Source organism: Cannabis sativa, unplaced genomic scaffold (assembly GCF_029168945.1).
Source record: "Cannabis sativa cultivar Pink pepper isolate KNU-18-1 unplaced genomic scaffold, ASM2916894v1 Contig3, whole genome shotgun sequence".
NCBI lineage: Eukaryota > Viridiplantae > Streptophyta > Magnoliopsida > Rosales > Cannabaceae > Cannabis > Cannabis sativa.
In genome coordinates this window covers 5,008,182-5,027,208 of record NW_026870039.1, presented here as the reverse complement: position 1 = coordinate 5,027,208, position 19,027 = coordinate 5,008,182, and the positions used below count along the sequence as shown (strand labels likewise).

At 42.0% G+C, this 19,027-nt stretch overlaps 2 protein-coding genes across 2 annotated transcripts; both read right to left on the bottom strand.

Annotated features, from left to right (window-relative positions):
* Positions 1-955: 955 nt before the first annotated feature.
* On the bottom strand, positions 956-1,747 carry LOC133033131 (uncharacterized). The gene has a single exon (XM_061107740.1). It carries the CDS (start codon positions 1,745-1,747, stop codon positions 956-958), a length of 792 nt encoding a protein of 263 aa, XP_060963723.1.
* Positions 1,748-17,298: 15,551 nt separating this feature from the next.
* On the bottom strand, positions 17,299-18,002 carry LOC133033130 (uncharacterized). Its single transcript, XM_061107739.1, has 2 exons — positions 17,695-18,002; positions 17,299-17,611 (listed from the first exon to the last, which is right to left on the bottom strand). The coding sequence occupies exons 1-2, from the start codon at positions 18,000-18,002 to the stop codon at positions 17,299-17,301; spliced, it is 621 nt and encodes a 206-aa protein (XP_060963722.1).
* Between the last annotated feature and the right edge of the window lie 1,025 nt (positions 18,003-19,027).

Genomic DNA, 19,027 nt, shown 5'->3' with positions numbered 1-19,027 from the left:
CGGGTACTAAAATTGTCCCCCACCACCGCCCCATTAACCACCAAGACAGGGAATCCCCACCCCATTAGGAGCGGATCCCCGCGGTTACCCATCCCCGCGGTATAACTTTCCATCTCTAATTTGGAAGCAAATTGGCTAAGCAAATGAATGAGAATGTGGGGTAATGTTCTGGTGCAATCTGGTGTATTGCTCTTAACATAGGTCTTCTTTCTTTAATTCACACAGGCTTCTTTATTTATTCCCGCGACTAAAGAAAAATATACGGATTGTAGCTACACCTCGGAAAAGGGCCTCTTTGGAGCCAATATTCACCTGCCACGTCAGTATATGCTCATTTCTATTTTTTATAGAAGAATTTGCGGCAAAATCCCTTTATATTTTAATTTTTATACACTTAACCTTTTTTTGTGTGGAAAAATTCCCTTAAGGTTTTTTTTTTTTTTTTTTTACAAATTTAAGGTATTAATTAGATATTACTGTTAAATACAACCTGAATTACTACTGTATCGACTTCGAGGTTTTACTGTTACTTAATCACAGTTGTATACAGTGGTCATCCAATTAATATTTAATGGTAATATTTAACTGGCGTATCAAATTTACAAAGAAAAATAAACTTAAGGGGATTTTGCCACAAAATTAAAAAAAAAAAAAAAAAAAAAAAAAAAAGATAAGGGCGTTAAGTGTATAAAAATTAAAATATAAGGGAGTTTTGCCACAAATTGCTCTTTTTTACATTGGGGAGGCGGGATTCAAACTAGAAAAAAAGTAGAACCACTAGGCTATTAATTGACAAATATAAAATTATGCTCATTTTTATTAGGTATTAATTTTTTTTTGGATAATGAAATTTTTATTTTCCTCCAAACTTGATCTCTCTAATTTATCTGGAAAAATTGCTTATTATTTTTTTTTTTTGAAAGTAAAGCGTTGTACTATATAAATAAAGAAAAAGTTAGACCTCTCGGTCATTACGAAAGATATAGTCAAGTATAGAAGAGATCTCAACCATGCCCAAAATATTCTGAGCAAAAGCCCACCTAGCCACATTATGGGCCGCAAAATTACAACATTTAAAAATAAACGAGAAATTACAACTTAAAAACCGATTAGAGAGTTGATTACAAATAAAAATGTAATTATCAATAGTCCAACTGGAATAAGTTCCCTTCAGAGCATTAATAACCTTCTCCAAATCACTCTCAATCAGAACAAAAAGGTGTTTCTTCAACAGAACTGATTCCAATGCTAATCGACACGTCATAGCTTCACCAATCAGAGGATCCGCGAAGTCGAGAATGTTAGCTGCTACCCACAAAACTATCCATGTATGATCACTTGCCAAAGCCGCCACACACATGGATCCGCTACCTACCTTAACATCACAATTGATTTTAATCCAATCTTCTGGAGGAGGGGACCAAACAGGGGACACAGCAGCCAAAGCTGGAGCAAACATGCAAGCTGCAAAATCTGTGTAACAAAAAGAGATAGAATCAATAGAGTGCTTAATGTTACTCAAGGAGTTGTTATGTACATTTTCGTTTCGGGTCTTCCAAATCGTATCTAGTACAATCGATGCATATAGGAACAACTTGTCAGTATCCACTCCTTTCAAGTTCAAGTTCCAGAGAAATATTACCAAATTCCAAACACGAGCTCCAAATTCAAAAATCAGAATAACTCCCCAAGGGGAAGACCTCCAAAGATGGTACGCGAAGTAACAATAGAGGAAGAGTTGCTCCATCGATTCCTCACCCGCCCCACAACGAGGACAAGAAACCTTCTCAATACTAATTCTCTGAGCAAGAAGGACACGGGTAGGCAGGGAATCTGAAAGGATACACCACCAGGGTACCTTATGCCTCTCCAAAATTTTAGAGTTCCAAAGTTTGTTCTACAGGACGGGGGCAACAACGCAGTCAGGGGATCTCTCTTAAGCCTAGACCAGATAAGCAGACTTAGTAGTAAATAAACCATTAGTCTCTTTCGTCCACACCCACCTATCTTTACCATGGCCACTTGGTTTCCCCCTTTAATGATGTTACTTATTGTTTCCGAATCAAAAAGTGTTCGGAGTTTAGGAAAGTCTAAATTTCCGTTATCTCCTCTCTATTATATATTATATATATGAATATATAATAGAGAGGAGAAGAGAGCAAAAAACAAATAGAAAATAGAGGATGAAGAAGAACACAAGTAAGAAAAGGGGGATCACCAAAGGCTTGAATAAGGTTTAAGCACCTTTGTCCAAAAAGCTTATTTCTCCCTATAAAAAAACACTTAGGGAATAGAATGAAAATGCTTTTGGGAATAAACAAGCCTCTCAATATTTTCTAGCTTAATGTTTAGAAGATAGAAAATTGTTGTTTCTACAAGTGAACCAAAGACCTCTATTTATAGTGTTTCGAGGATCACATTTGAAAATCAAATTCTTTCATCACATGGTTGTTACCAACACATTAATTTGTGTTTAATGGGATAAAAACGTTGGACAAGATGTTGGATTATATTTTACCAGGATCTAGATTTACTACCATGTATGTTATTTAACATCCTAAATATGAATTTCTAAAACAATGTAAATTAAACACATGTAAAGTTTGAGAAACCTTACAGTGGTTGCAGCGGAATTAAATGACTCATTCCGCTCAGATCTCTAACCCTTGTATCATTTCTGTAGCAGAGTATCACCAAGATCTGAGCCTGAAACTCCTTCTTTGTGTTTGAATTCTTCACAGTCTTACACGCTATGATTGAGGACTTACTTGATATGTGTGGGCATGCACTCAATCACTAAGGCTTGAAATTGTTTGTGAAGAGAGGCTATAGTGTTTTGAAAATTGAAGAGAAAGAAGAAGGAAGAGGTCTCATCAAACTTAGAGAGAAAAGTAGGTTTTTAGCTTTGGAGGCATTAGTTGGATACTGAGACCATAACCTTCCTTTTATACTATTTCCAATAGGGTTAGGGTTGAATTATTAGGAATAAAAAATTGATAAAAATAGAGTGAAAAAGCCACCTAATGGGCGGGCACATGACGGGCCCTACATTAGTTTGGGCTTTGTCATTTTTCTCAACTATTTTATCTATTTTTCACAAATACCATCTGTTGACCGAGGTTTTCGGCAACTAATAAAATATTATAAAGTTAGAGAGCTGTAAGAAAATTAGAGAAGGATTTTTACGTGGTTGGGGCGTTAATGAGCCTTAGTCCACGAGTCTTTGTTATTTATGGATGTATTTAATACAGAGAATGTATTTGGGGAGTGTTTCACTCTTATAAATACAGAGAATGTTCTTGGTGAGTATTTACTCTACTTGCTCTTATGCAGCCCAAGATTCTCGATCCCATTTAATGAGCTTTGAGGGGGTATTTATAGTGTTTTTGGTGGGGTGATCCCCAGAATTATCCTTACAAACGTATCTGTAAGTATCCATAAAGTTGGGCATTCCCAATGAATATACCATGGGTAATGCATGGTCAAATCCCTAGGTGATGTAAGGTTTCTATGTGGAATGTCCTTATTGTCTTTTGACTGATGTGACTCTTCACAGTGTAGTCGTCGCTAGACTTAAATGATCATTACTTTGTAGCTGCTGGTTGGAGGTTGTGCCGTCAGACTTTATTGCGTGTAGCAGTCCCAACACGCTTCCTCCCATGCGGCATTAAATGCGACTTGATTGCTCAGGAGAAACCTGACACGTCACGGAGATGCCTTAACGTTACTTCGAGCTTCCGGGAGCATATGGGGTTCCATATGCCTTCTCCGAGAGCTACGTCCTAGAAGCCACCTTACAGCACAAAGACTTAGCAAATATTTTGGATTGTACATTGCTTGATCCACGTGTCCTTGTTTGGTTGGTCCACGTATATTGGGAAAAATTAGGGGCAACATTTACCCCCAAGCCTTGTTTATTTGAAAAAATAAAACAAGGCTTGCTCAAGTGCTTCCGGTTGACTGCTCGGTTTCCTGACACGAGCTTTGAGCGCGTGAGGGTGTATTTAATGATGGCCTTTAATGCAGCGATTCACTTTTTGCAGAGGTCGATTCGTTTCACGCCCATTGATTGATACGGCGCATTAATGGTGTCAGACGGATACTCAAACGTTTCCACCGCCTTAATTGCAAACCAATCTGGTTCGTTGATTTCTGAGAATTCGAATCGTGCGCTTCCCCCACCGTTCGATTGGTAGGTGATGACGCATGTTCCTCATGCAACTTTGCCTATAAAAGCCACCACCTTTCCTTCATTTCGGTTACTTCCCATTTCTTGCCAACTTTGCTCAAATTTCCCAGAGAAAAAATTCTCAGACCCAGAAAAACACCTTTAAACACTTTGCAATTTTCTCCAGTTCTTCTTCGTTTGTTACTGTCAGTCCTTCTCGTCTTCATTTGATTCACAGCAGGACCCCCAGTCTCAACACTTCATTGTAAGTTCCTTGAACCCTTTGCTTCATTATTAATATGCATGGCATGCTGTTACTTATCTGTTTGTTCTTTTCTGGGTTTGTATTCGAAGTTTCTGGGAATGCAAATGTTTAGATCCTTCATATAATCGGTTTGAGTTTACTGCTCTAGTGATAGGATTACTGTTGTCACGCATTTGTTGTCATTTTTTGTAGAAGACCATACGTTCTTCGTATAATGGTCGCTTTAGGGCATAGGATAGACTGTTTTCTTTCTATTTTCTGCCTTTTCTTTTTCTTTAGTGCGCAATACCGTCTTCTGTGAATTTATTGCACCCGACTCTTGTCCAGGGAATCCTCCTAGGGTTTCCTGTATGACAGGTGTCCGGAGGGGGCCTCTTTCCAGCGGTTAGGGGACCCCCATTCCCTTTTTCTTGGTTTAGGGTTTGGTATGGGGCCTAACTGCTGGAATCTTAACTCTTTTGACAGAATCGAAACATGTCTGTTTCTGGCTCAAAATCATCTAAGAAGAGCGGTAAGCGCCTGGCTAACCTCGAGGAGGTCTCCTTGGGTCCTGTTGCCCAGGAGGGGTACAAGTCTCGGGCGACCGGATGGGAGGCGGCCGAGCTTCACTCCACTCTAACTTGTCCCCATCAGTTGGAGAACATCGTGGAGGTAGCTGGAATCAAGCCTTCCACATCAGGGACCTACCACCGGCCACCTCGTGACGCGGAGACGCCCAATCATAACTACGGCAGCTTTGGGGCCTGGACCCAAACGCATTTGATGGTCGGGGCCATGCTTCCTCTCCAAGATTATTTTGTTAATTTCTTAGTTTTTGTCGGCCTTGCGCCATACCAACTTATTCCCTAAGCATACCGCCTACTTTCAGGCTTATTTATTTTTTATTCCGCCCGGGGATGGGGCTCTCCCCGCCCGGCGGAAATATTGTATTTTTACGAACTTGTTTTCGTCCCCAAGAAGGGGGACAAACTTAAGGACGGTTTTTACGTGTTCCGGGCCCACCCTGCCAATGAAGGGGTGGTCCCATATAATAGGCAAACTCATGTTAAGGAGTATCGCCATCGTTTTTTCTTCTCCTCCGGGTTCCGGGCAGTGGACCATTCGGAGCTCCTCACTGAGTGGGTCAGGATTCCTCCTTACGAACGGACTGCACCTACTCTGGTCTTCCTTCGGAGAGCCCAGGCCTTTGCCTCCTATGACCGGGCTAATCTTGACGTCGGAGGCCTGGTCACTACGGAGAACTGCAGGAAGGCAAAACTCATCCTTCCGCACCAATCCGTGGAGGACTCTAACCTTTCCCGGGTTATCTGTCCCAACGTGAGGGCGCCGGTCGCGGAGAAGACCTTCCGGGATGAGATCATCGCCACTGCCGAGAAGAAGTACCAGGAATATCTCTACCGGAAGGCTCAGGAGAAGGCATACTCTAAGGCCCAGGCAGCTTCCGGGAGGCCACTTCGCGTGGGGAGCCCGGTCGAGAGAAGAAGTCAGGCGATCGCCGGGAAGCCCCTTCATATTGGGGACTCAGCAGAGAGAAGGGCTTCCAGGCCACAGCCTTCGACTCAGGAGCCGAACACTGGGGCTCCTGGTGCCAGCACTTCCGGCTCCGGTGGTAAGTCTCCTTTAGCAGTTCATTATGTCCCTTCTGTTGGCGAGTATGTCAGTCTTAGGCCTGTAGGGTTCGATGAGCGTCTTTATAGGTTTAGGATGCCCTCGACCCGGTGGGGAGACCATTTGAAGGAGTTTTATTTTTCCAACTTAGGAGATTTCCCAGGTCGGTCCCGGATGGTTTCTGGTCCTCCGGAGCCCGTTCCCTTAGGCCCTTCAGCTTATATTACATCCAGCTGGTTCCGACCTTCGGACAGCTATCTCGGAGATGATGCTGCCAGCATCAAAATTCGGAACTTTGCTAGGGCCAAATTAGAGGGTCAGGGTAGGACTAGCTTGCTTGTCATATCTGAGTGTTGGTGGTTTCCCACGGATGTTCTAACACTTGCTTTCTTTCTTTTGTTGTAGCAGGTGCTCCCATGGACGCTATTTTGGCCGAACTTGCCGGGGTTCACACTCCTGAGGCTCCTCCTCCCTTTACTTCTTCCCAGATGGCCCCCCCTCTAAAGATTTCTTCCAGTGCTCCTCCAGACACTATTGACTTAGTGGATGACGAGGAGGTGCTCCCGGGAGAAGGTCAAGAAAAGCAATGGGGCTTTTCTGAGGAAGTTGAAGAAGGTGGAGGGCACCGGGCTCTTCCCGAGGAAGTTGAAGAAGGTGAAGAAGAGCAAGAAATTGCTCTGATTCGCAAACGCAAAGGCAAAATGATTGCCCAGGAGGAGCCCAAACGGCCACGGAGAGCTGATACTCCGGCCCACGGTCTCAATGGCGAGGTCTCTTCCATGGAAGAACATACTGCCCCTCCCAATATTGCGCTGACTCCGGTTCCTGAAGACGAGGCGAGACAGGAGCTCCGGATAGCTAAACACCACTACGCCATGGACGAATACTCCCGTGGGTATGCTGAGGTGGAAGCCCTTAGGAGGGTCTTGCGAGTTGAGATGCAAAATACTCTCAACAACCCGGAATACCAGAATCCGTGGGATCTAAATTTGGACCCCCTGTCGGACTGGTTCGGTCGCTTCCTTGGGCCCACCTTAGCTCCCTTTACTGCGGAGATGACTGGCGAGTTTGCGTCCCAGCTTACCCGGTGTGCACCTAAGCGGTTCGCTGCTTGTGCATCCTTGAACTCCATCTACCAATTCCAGGATCTCAGCCACTCCCTCACTGTGGTAAGTGTTTTGTAGTTCACTTTTCCCCTTATTGTTTTCTTTTCTGGAGATTCTTACTTATACTTGTATTATTTTTTAGCTTGCTGCTGAAGCCGGCCGTCTCTCCAAGAACATAATAAACCATGGTTTCGTCCTGTCCGATTTTGGGGACATGGACGAAATCAGGAAGATTCTGCAGGATCTTACTGCTGAGAGGCGGCTTTATTAGGAGGCTGCTGAGAGCCGGGAGGCCGCTGCCAAAGCTAATGAGGAAGAGGCCAAGCGGAGGGAAGCGCAGGCGGAGGCAATGATCCGGGAGGAGGCCCTGCGGAGAGATAGTCTGGAGGCCAGGCACCAAGAGGAGCTGAGGACGGAAGGTGAAGCCACTGCGAAGGCCATGCGGGAGCTTCGGGAGGCCAAGGAAGCCTTGGATGAGATGGCTACCAAGGTGAGGTCCTTAGAAAAAACTCACCAGGCAAACTTAGAATCCAGGGACACCCTGGCCACCGCGGAGAAGCTTTTCACTACTCCGTGTTGGTTGCAGAAGTCAGTAAATTCTTCGCAATCGAATTGCTTTCCATTGTCAGAGACTATTTTGTGAGGCAGGCCATATCGACACACTATGTTTTTGATAAAAAAGTCTAGTGCTTTTTTAGCAGTTATGGTCTTCATGGGCTCAGCCTCCGTCCATTTGGTGAAGTAGTCTACTGCTACTATTGCATACTTTACTCCTCCTTTTCCTGTTGGCAGGGACCCAATAAGATCTATTCCTCATACCGCGAAGGGCCAGGGACTAGTCATCAGGGTGATTTCATTTGGAGGAGCTCTCGGTATGTTCGTGAACCTTTGACACAAATCACACTTTTGGACATAGTCTATACAATCTTTTTTCATTGTTGGCCAGAAGTATCCCTGTCTCAATATTTTCTTTGAGAGACTGGGTCCTCCCGTATGATCTCCACAGAACCCTTCGTGGACCTCTAGCATGATTTGTCTAGCTTCAGGGTTCGATACACACCTTAAATAAGGCATGCTGAGTCCTCTTCGGTAGAGAATTTGATCCATCATTACATAACGATGAGCCTGGTACTGAATCTTTCGAGACAGTGCCCTTTCTTGGGGCAACTCACCTTTTGTTATGTATTTTATGATGGGGACCATCCAGCTGGGTTCTTGCCCGACCGTTATTGTGGCCTCTTTTCTTTTGATGCTTGGCTCTGCCAAGCGCTCCACTGGTACTACTCCCAACTCTTTGATTTCGCTGTCTGAAGCTAACTTAGCCAGACAGTCCGCGTGAGCATTCTTTTCCCGGGGGATCCTTTCTATTTTGTAGTCCGTGAACTCATGGAGCAGCTCCCGGACTATTGTTACATACGCGGCCATTCAATCGCCGCGTGTTTGGTATTCTCCCGATATCTGGTTTACGACCAGTTGGGAATCACTATAGACTTCCACTCTTTTGGCTCCTACGACTTTTGCTAATTTCAGCCCTGCTATTAGGGCTTCATATTCGGCCTCATTGTTCGAAGTCGCGCAGTCAAACCGTAGGGCCGCCTGGAGTCGCAGTCCGGTTGGCGATATCATCGCCACTCCGGCCCCGGACCCATTTTCATTGGAGGCTCCGTCCACAAAAACTCTCCATGTAGGGATTGGCGGCACCGGCGTATTCGCGGTTGCCTCGGCTTCGTTGTATTTAGTAATGAAGTCCGCCAAGGCTTGGCCTTTTGTAGAAATTCGGGGGATGTAGTGCAAGTCAAATTGACTTAGCTCCATTGCCCACTTGAGGAGCCTTCCGGATGCTTCAGGTTTTTGGAGGACTTGTCGGAGCGGGTGGTTGGTTAGTATCTTGATCGGATGTGCTTGGAAGTATGGCCTCAATTTCCTCGAGGCCATCAGGAGGAAAAGACCAGCTTTTCGATGATGGGGTACCTCGTTTCGGCTCCTATCATGCGCTTACTGACATAGTACACAGGATGCTGAGTTTTCTCTTCTTCCCGGACTAGGGCAGCGCTGACCGCGTGTTCGGAGACAGCCAAATATAGAAATAGGTCTTCTCCGAGAACGGGTTTTGACAGGATAGGAGGCTTGGCCATGTGCTCTTTTAGTTTTTTGAATGCCTCCTCGCACTCGTCCGACCATTCAAACTTTTGACACTTCTTCAGTATGTTGAAGAAGGGTATGCACTTGTCCGTGGACCGTGAGATGAAGCGGCTTAGGGCAGCTACCTTTCCGGTCAGGCTCTGCACATCTTTATGCTTTCTGGGGGATGGCATGCTCAGGAGAGCCTGGATTTTTTCCGGGTTTGCCTCAATCCCCCTTTGGCTGACGATGAAGCCCAGGAACTTCCCTGACTTGACCCCAAAGGTGCATTTCTTTGGGTTGAGCTTCATGCCGTATCTCCGGACTACTTCGAAACATTCCTCTAAGTCGCTTGCATGGCTGTTGCATGCTTTGGACTTGACGAGCATGTCATCCACATAAACCTCTATATTTCATCCCAGGAGGTCTTTGAACATCCGATTGACCATTCTCTGGTAGGTTGTTCCGGCGTTTTTCAGTCCGAAGGGCATGACTAGGTAGCAGTATACCCCCTTATCGGTCCTGAAGCTAGTGCACTCCTGGTCTCCTGTATGCATCTTTATTTGATTGTACCCAGCATAGGCGTCCATGAAGGATAATAGTTTGAATCCAGAAGTGGCGTCCACCATCTGGTCGATCCTGGGCAGCGGGAAGCAGTCATTCGGACAAGCTTTGTTTAGATTAGTGAAATCTATACAAACTCGCCAAGTCCCGTTCGACTTGGGTACCAGGACCGGATTGGCTAGCCACTCCGGATAGTATACGTCGCGGATCATGTCGTTGGTCAAAAGTTTATCCACCTCTTTCTCCAGAGCCTCGGCTTTCACCGAGTCGAGCGGGCGTCACTTTTGCTGGACTGGCGGCATGTCCGGATTGACGTTGAGTACGTGGGTGATGACATGAGGGCTTACGCCAGTCATGTCTTCTTGGCGCCATGCAAAGATGTCGATGGCGCCCTTCAGTGTTTTTATTATTTTCTCTTTTTCCTCCGGATCTAGGTTCTTTCCCAGCCGGAGTACTATGGTGGAGTCGAGGTCCCACACTGATAATTCCTCTACATCCTCCATTGGTTCCACAATTCTTTCGGACCCCACACGGGGGTCTAACTCATCTTCTTCAGCCACTTCTGGCTCAATGGATTCCCGGACCATCAGTACGGGCAGGTGGGTTGCGACATTGTAACATTGTCTTGCTTCCCCCTGGTTTCCTCTCACCGTCCCAATCCCAGCTTCCTGGGTGGGGAACTTCAGGCACAGGTGCCGAATGGATGTGACTGCGCCAAAATCTACCAAGGTCGGTCGGCCGAGGATTGCGTTGTAAGCAGTTGGACAGTCCACCACCACGAAAGTGCAGTATTTAAATGTGCTCTGGGGGGTGTCTGGGCACAAGGTGACTGGGAGCCTTACTTTTCCCATTGGGATAAGTGTTCTGTGAGTTGGGACCCACTGGGCGAGAGGTCTCGGTCCGTCAAGCCTATTGCGGCGAAGGCCTCCTTGAAGAGTAGGTTCACAGAACTTCCATTGTCAATTAAGACTCTGGCCACCACTTTATTAGCGATGGGGGTCTCTATGACCAATGGGTCATGATAAGGGAAGCGCACCGTCTTGGCGTCTTCTTCCGTGAACGTGATGGGTTGGTCCATCAGCCGGGGCCTTTGAGCTGGGAGTTGAGTAACCTCCCAAACCTCAATGTGTTTTACGGCCCCTGCGTATCGTTTGAGCTCCTTGCGAGTAGTTCCTCCGATATGGGGACCTCCGGAGATCATGGCTACCCTCCCGTTAGGTCTGGGCGGCAGACCGGGGATGTGCTGGGCGTCGCCCGCGGGAGCAGCTGGAGCTAACGCTCCTGCTGTACTCCCCGGTGTTCCCTGGGGCACACCCACTGTCGCCTGGCCCGGATTGAGGTGAGGCAGCCTATTTTTGATCCACTCATAGAGGTGGCCCAACCGGATTAGGTTTTCAATCTCGTCCTTGAGATTCTTGCATTCATTGGTGCTATGACCAATGTCGTTGTGGTACTCGCATCTTTTGCTCGGATCTCTCCGGGAGCTATCCTTGTACAACGGTTGTGGTCTCCGGTAGTGTGTATTTTGCCTAGTAGCAAAGTACACACGCTCTTGGGAGTCCGACAGCTCCGTGTATTGAGTGTATTGGGGAGTGTACCCCCTTTTCTAGCGCTTCTCCCCCGTCCGGGTGCTGCCCTTGGAGGACCTTTTACTCCTCGAGCCCTGAGAAGGGCCTGCCAGGCTAGAGGTCGGAGCAGAGTGTGAAGGAGTTTTTTCATTCATTCCGGACGGGTTGCCGAAATGGGATGACGCAAGCGCCAAGGCCTGGCCCTGACTATACCCGGGGGTGGCAGAGAATTGTATGCCGCTTGTTTGTGGAGTTGCGGTCGGGGCAGTACCCGAGGGCGATACTCCGGGCATGTACCCTGCTATCCCGGTGGGATAGTATCCTCCATAAGCCACTATTTGGGCTTCTTCGAGGTTGATATATTTTTGGACTCTCTTCTGGAAGTCCTGAAGGCTAGCAGCTCCTTCTTGCTGTAGTTCATTCCAGAAAGGAGTCCCCGTACGGATGCCTGCTTGGAGAAGCGCAAGCTGTTGTCCGTCGTCAACTTTCTTGGTTTTCGAGGCTTCCTCTCGGAACCTCTTTATATAGTTTTTCAAGGTCTCGGTGGGCAGTTGCTTGATATTAGTCAAGGCACTGACCTCCAGGTTGACCTTTCTTGCGGCGACGAACTGTCTCCGGAAATTGGTCTGTAGCTTGTTCCAACAGCCCACGGATCCTGGTTCTAGCTTCTTGAACCATTCCTCCGCGGACCCACTTAGAGTAAGTGGGGAGCACAGACATTTGGCGTCATTGCTGACTCTCATGACCGTCATGACACGGTTGAACCGTGATAAGTGGTCGCTAGGATCGGAGTTCCCGGTATAAGCTGCCATTTCGGGCATCTTGAAGTTCTTAGCGAGTTCCGCCTCCAGGATGTGCTTAGAGCATGGTTCCCGGTCCTCGCTATCTGAGTCGTAGTCGTCCCCTTTCTGCCTTCGGGAGACTCGGGCAATGTCTTTTCGAAGTATGGCGAGTTCCACCATAATTCCTTCATTTAACGTACCCGTGGAGACCGCGGGTCAGTATCTTTTTTGGTCAAGGTGATCCCGGAGGTCACCTTGGTTCCCATTGATTTGATTTCTCAAATCAACGGGAGGACACCTCTGTCCTCTTCTTCCTCTACCCCCGGGCTCTTGGTGCACGGAAACGCTTTTTCGGTCCTCTCGATCCTGAGGGCCAAAGCTCCCTTTTTGGGGCTTGCCCCTTTGCGGAGCTTTCCCTTTAGGGAAATCTGAGCGGACCTTTCGTGGATCCTGCGCCTTTTTCTTTCGCCCTGGGTAGAGGTAGGGTTTTTTGTTTGGTTCCCTTCAGCAGGGTACCTTATAGGGCTAGGCTCCCTAGACTTCTGCTGTTGGGAACTAGGCGAGGACGTCTCTGGTTCCTTGCCAAGTCCAGCAGTCATTGCCTTGGGATGCACGTGAATGCCAGCCGCCTCCATGGCTTTTTGCATGGCCAGCATTACTTCTTGCATTTTTTGGTTTTGTGCTTTCTGAGCTTCGATCTCGGCTTCGTGATCGATAGCTTTTTTTCTGAGAAGCACCAACTTCGAGTAACTACCTTCGTTGTAGGCATACTCATCGAGGTTTCCCTCGTAGTCATCATCTGGAATTCCTTCTTCTTCCTCGGAACCCTCAGCTGCTCTTGAGGCTACATCTTCCTCATTCGGGTCTTGAGCATCTTCTAGGGGGCGAGGCTGACGAGTACTTCTAGTCTCCACCATGTTTGTGAAATCAAGTGTTCGTTTATAGTAGCTTTCTTCAGCTCTCAATGAAAGCACCAAAATGTTGACCGAGGTTTTCGGCAACTAATAAAATATTATAAAGTTAGAGAGCTGTAAGAAAATTAGAGAAGGATTTTTACGTGGTTGGGGCGTTAATGAGCCTTAGTCCACGAGTCTTTGTTATTTATGGATGTATTTAATACAAAGAATGTATTTGGGGAGTGTTTCACTCTTATAAATACAGAGAATGTTCTTGGTGAGTATTTACTCTACTTGCTCTTATGCAGCCCAAGATTCTCGATCCCATTTAATGAGCTTTGAGGGGGTATTTATAGTGTTTTTGGTGGGGTGATCCCCAGAATTATCCTTACAAACGTATCTGTAAGTATCCATAAAGTTGGGCATTCCCAATGACTATACCATGGGTAATGCATGGTCAAATCCCTAGGTGTTGTAGGGTTTCTATGTGGAATGTCCTTATTGTCTTTTGACTGATGTGACTATTCACAGTGTAGTCGTCGCTAGACTTAAATGATCATTACTTTGTAGCTGCTGGTTGGAGGTTGTGCCGTCAGACTTTATTGCGTGTAGCAGTCCCAACATGCTTCCTCCCATGCGGCATTAAATGCGACTTGATTGCTCAGGAGAAACCTGACACGTCACGGAGATGCCTTAACGTTACTTCGAGCTTCCGGGAGCATATGGGGTTCCATATGCCTTCTCTGGGAGCTACGTCCTGGAAGCCACCTTACAGCACAAAGACTTAGCAAATATTTTGGATTGTACATTGCTTGATCCACGTGTCCTTGTTTGGTAGGTCCACGTATATTGGGAAAAAATAGGGCTTCTATATCTATGATTAGGGCTTCCACTCAATTGTACTACCATGTTCCCAAAATGTACGTACCACCCAGACCAAAAAGTAGGCTTAACTAACAAATCAAAGAACACAAATAACACTCTTGAGATTGAACCTAATCATGTCAGGATTAAGATCATTTGATCTAGGATTAAGTAGGTGATATTGAATTGAATAGATATTACGGTTAATTTATCATATCTAATCCAAGTTCAATATCGGTCTCTTCCAATGTATACTCCATACATCCGATACTGGTAAACTTTGCCAATGCCCTGGAAAGGACATAACACTTATCCAAGGTGTAAGTATACCTATCGCTGATTATCATGCCAGTCTAAATCCAGTGAACTGACAAATCAGGGAATTAAACTTTTGAACATATAATCATGATTATATTCCACTGTGCTGACAACACTATAATCACGAACAAATACATATGTTCTGGACTTAATAGAATTTATACATTAAATATAAAATAAATCATGTGTACCATGCAATATAAAATGCGATTTCTGATCTTTATTAATTAGTAAATCTGATTATGTTGAAATGGATTTTATTTAGGGCACAAAACCCAACACAAGAGAGCTGGAAACATGCTCAATTAATTTATATACGTTTATGAACGTTTTTAAAAATCTGGTTCCTGGTGTTTGAAAGCAACCATAAAACAACATAAAAACAACTATTAAACAATTGTTTCTAGAGAACTCAAAATGTAAATCCCCTTCAAGTTAAATCTTTTCCCAACGTCCCAATACCCATTTAAATGATATAATTGAGTATTGTAACAGTTTCTAACAGCTAGAAACTTATCCCATTAATTCCATAACTCTCATATGTAATAACTCACATAATTACATATTTATCAATTGTGATCCTTAGGTTACAATCTATTTTCAAATTTGTAACTCCTCATATGTTACAATTTTTATGTGTATTATTATACTATATATGATATAATACAACCTCCAACACATAATATATATTAATCTCATATTAATATATAATATTCCACATTTTAATCTTCATTATATATTTATTAAATAACATATATATAACAGGAGTTTATTGTGAAGAATTTATAATTTTGTCGTGCGCATAGAACTTTTTTATTTAAAAAAAATGCTTAATTTAAAATTTAATTATAAATATAAATATAATTAAAACTTAGAAACCAAAATACAATTTATAACATCTATTATATAAATTAACAATCTAAATTACAACAACTAAATTAAAAATTAAAAGTGATCAAATAAATAATAATAATTATATTATTAAATTCATAAAATTATAAAAAATGAAAAGAAAAAAAAAAACATTACTAAAATCTCAAATGTGTTAAAAATAATTTATAGTTAACAATATCAACTTTGAGGTCGTCGAAATTAAGCAGTGAATGGTAAAATGGGAGGATACATTCGGGATCAGGGTAAGATTTTCTAGAAGTATTCAGCAGTCACATCTTTTTCAAATTGTCCCTGCAAAGTAATAAACATAAAAATCACAATGTAGTCATGGATATCCATGACTACATTGTGATTTTTATGTTTATTACTTTGCAGGGACAATTTGAAAAAGATGTGACTGCTGAATACTTCTAGAAAATCTTACCCTGATCCAGGGCCGACCTTAGGCATAGGCGGGCTAGGCCCGTGCCTAGGGCCCACACTTTCCGGGGCCCAAAATAAAAAAATAAAAAAAAAATTATTAGGCTTTTATTTAAGTAAAATTTAAGTGTAATATGAACAACAAATATTTATAGCTTAGTTGGTTGAGGTGGAGGACATAATATCCAAGGTCATGGGTTCAAATCCCATGACACTCTTTTTTTGATATATTTTTGAGGGCCTCAAAATTTAATTCGTCTTGGGCCCATAAATTTTCAGGGCCGGCGGATTCGTTATATCAAAACAACAAAGTGATATTAACGAGTCAAATACCTCAAAACATTAAATAGCCAACATTACAAGTAAACACTAATGTAAAGATTGAACGATCACAAGTTTAAATTTTTCACACATGAGACAAGTACAAGTTGCCATTTACGAAGAAAAGAACATATCACAGAGTAATAATACTAAACCACCAAGAACCAACGTGAAAATTTAACCACATGAGGAAGACTTTATTCAAAAAATAAATATGAAATTATACATTAGGAAGAAAATCATAATAAAGATGTAGGAACTAGGATAAGTCAATCATCTTTTTAATGCTTTATTTATGATATATTTTGATTTAGAACCTCTTACAATTTCAAAGAGAAAAAAGAAAAAGTCTCCTTAAACATGATACCTTATGATCTACTAATTATTAGAAGTAGGTGAAAACTAAGTACAACAATGAAATGAACGAATATGAGATAATAATAATAATAACTAATTGAGATGCTTATTCCTTATCTACAACAACCCACTGATCAAGCCCTCCAAAGTTGGGAAGAAGAAGCACCTTTCCAAGATCTAAACCAAATCAATACAGTGAACAAACTTAACTAATCCATTGTTGTATCATTAACTAAAACAAATTAGTCTGTTTTTGTTCTGTTAAAAGTAGTTAAAATTAGTTGTTTAATCTATTGAGTTAGTTGTTAATTGTGTCTATTTGTAGAAAAAATTATTCTTTCTTGCTTTTCTTTATTTGCAAGTGTAATAACATTGATTATATGAAGTTGCTCTTAATTAGAAGAGGTAAAATTTTCCAAAGTTTCATTCTTTCCTCAATTTCCCTTTAAAAAACTCTTTTCTTTAACTTTGCTACTACTATTGAGTTTCTATATATATAAAATCTAATCTTGAATGTCAACAAAAGTAAATTTATATACACAGAGTCATACCATGGATAAGGCAGGGAAGCCAATCCTCATTGGAATAGTCCCTTCTAATTTCTCAACATCATTCAGAAGCTCACATATGATGAATTAAATTTCTCTACCATTTACCTATGATTATGATAGATTATTTGACATAAAGAACAAACACAACAATAAATAATAGAAAGAGCTATCAAACCAAAAATACATTTTAATGAGCTCAGAATAAATAAATAAAATTAAACGAAAAAAATAAGAAATCAAATATAGACAAGCATATACAAAACTATGAATCTTAGAATCACAAATATGAAAATATATCAATTATATTTAGTGACGGATCCAGAATTTTTGTTTAGTGGGGGCTTAAAATTAAAAATGTATACATTAATATATATATATATATATATGTATATATGATTGACATCAAAGCATATGAGATACGATTGTCGCTGGAAGCTTAACAAAAAAGTTATAATGATCCTTCAAAATATTACAATCATCAACTTAAAAAGAAAACTACAGTCGTCCTCGACGTTTTTTCATGGCTTGAAAACGTTTCATAATAGCCTCGTTATCTACCATACTGAAAACATCTTTCAAAATGTAAACAAGTAAGATATTGTTCATCAATTGATCTCCCATTCGATTCTGAAGCCTATTTTTTACAATATTCATAGCTGAAAATACTCTCTCCACAGTTGTTGTAACCACAGGCAAAAGTAATGATAAAGTCACAAGCCGATAAACCAATGGATATACACCATTTCTTCTAGTGTGAACCATCATTTGTGCAAGATCGCCAATACCTTTCAATCCCATAAATTCATCACTAGAACGCATATCAATAATGTAAGTTTCAAGTTGGTCATCAAGAGCCAAAAGCTCAATTGCAGAAAATCTTTGGGATAATACTCAGCAAAGTGAATCAATTTTCTTTTGTTAAAAGCAGAAAATGAATCAACTGGAGACAAACATGCAAGACAAAGAAGTAAATCAGTATTCACCTCGTTGAAACGATCATTCAACTCTTGAATCTGCATATCAATGATATTGTAAAATAACTCCACTCGAAAATGATGCAAATTTGTAATCTCTTGAGAGTTACGTTGTGGTCGACCAAGAGCTACAAATCTATCATCTATGTTTGGAATCATTATATTGTATTTTGTACAAAAAGTAGACACTTGATTAAAAGTAGAATCCCATCCATCATCCCTCATAATTTGTAGTCATTGCTTGTATAATTTTACTAAATTCATGGCATTAACAACATCCTGGTCTTTCCTTTGCAATGCTATTGATAATTCATTTGTGATTCCTAGTAAAGTTCTCGTCAAATGGAGACTGAATACAAAGTCGAATGAGAGCATCAAGCGTAATAAGTTATTTGCTTCAGATCTTTGTTCAGAATTTGCTCCATCATATGCAACTATCCCAAGAATATCAATCACAGATGAGAATAAAGTAAATAAGTTAAGTAAAGTACAATAATGGGAGCCCCATCTGGTGTCACCCGGACGTTTAATAGAAGTCTCTTGATTTAGTCCTTGCCCACTAAGGATCTCACCATTATCAAGTTCCTCGGCTATTCTAACACCTTATTTTTCTCACAAAATATCACACCGTTTAGATGAAGCTCCAACAACATTTGCCACACTACTAACCACACTAAAAAGAGATGCAACTTCAGTATGCTTCTTTGTTATATTATATTGTTATAATATAAGATAGATTAAAATATTAAAATGAGACATATTATATATTAATATGAGATTAATGTATATAATATGATTGAGAGTTACATACATATAATAATATTCACATAAATTGTAACATTAGAGGTGGAGTTACTCATATTTTGTAACTTCCACATGATCACTAATTAAGTGTGTAAAGAGTGGTTACACAACTTAATTGTTTTGAAATTCAAAACCATAATTCAAATATAGTTGTTGGAGATTAAATTTTGTCATTTATAAAGTGTATAAGTGATATAAAATAAAGTGGCAATGGTTTGGAATGGTTTGAAGAGTTGTTTGCAAAAGCTGGAAAATTTGGTAACTAGTAACTAGTTACTGTTTTTTTCAGCTTTAATTGTTGAACGTTTTTTTCCTATAAGGATGGTTTTTAACAACTCTCATAACCTCCAAATTACCCATTTAATCTCATTTACACCCCATTAAGAAATGGTAACAACCCTTGGGTGTAGGTTATTTGAATTTCAAAATATGTGATCTTCAAACAC

What these genes read in the sequence shown, in the direction of transcription:
- LOC133033130 (XM_061107739.1), bottom strand. Translation starts at nt 18,002, where the DNA reads ATGAGGGATGATGGATGGGATTCTACTTTTAATCAAGTGTCTACTTTT. An exon ending in AAATTGATTCACTTTGCTGA is followed by an intron (nt 17,612 to 17,694) that starts GTATTATCCCAA and finishes TATGCGTTCTAG; the next exon opens with TGATGAATTTATGGGATTGA.
- LOC133033131 (XM_061107740.1), bottom strand. Translation starts at nt 1,747, where the DNA reads ATGGAGCAACTCTTCCTCTATTGTTACTTCGCGTACCATCTTTGGAGG.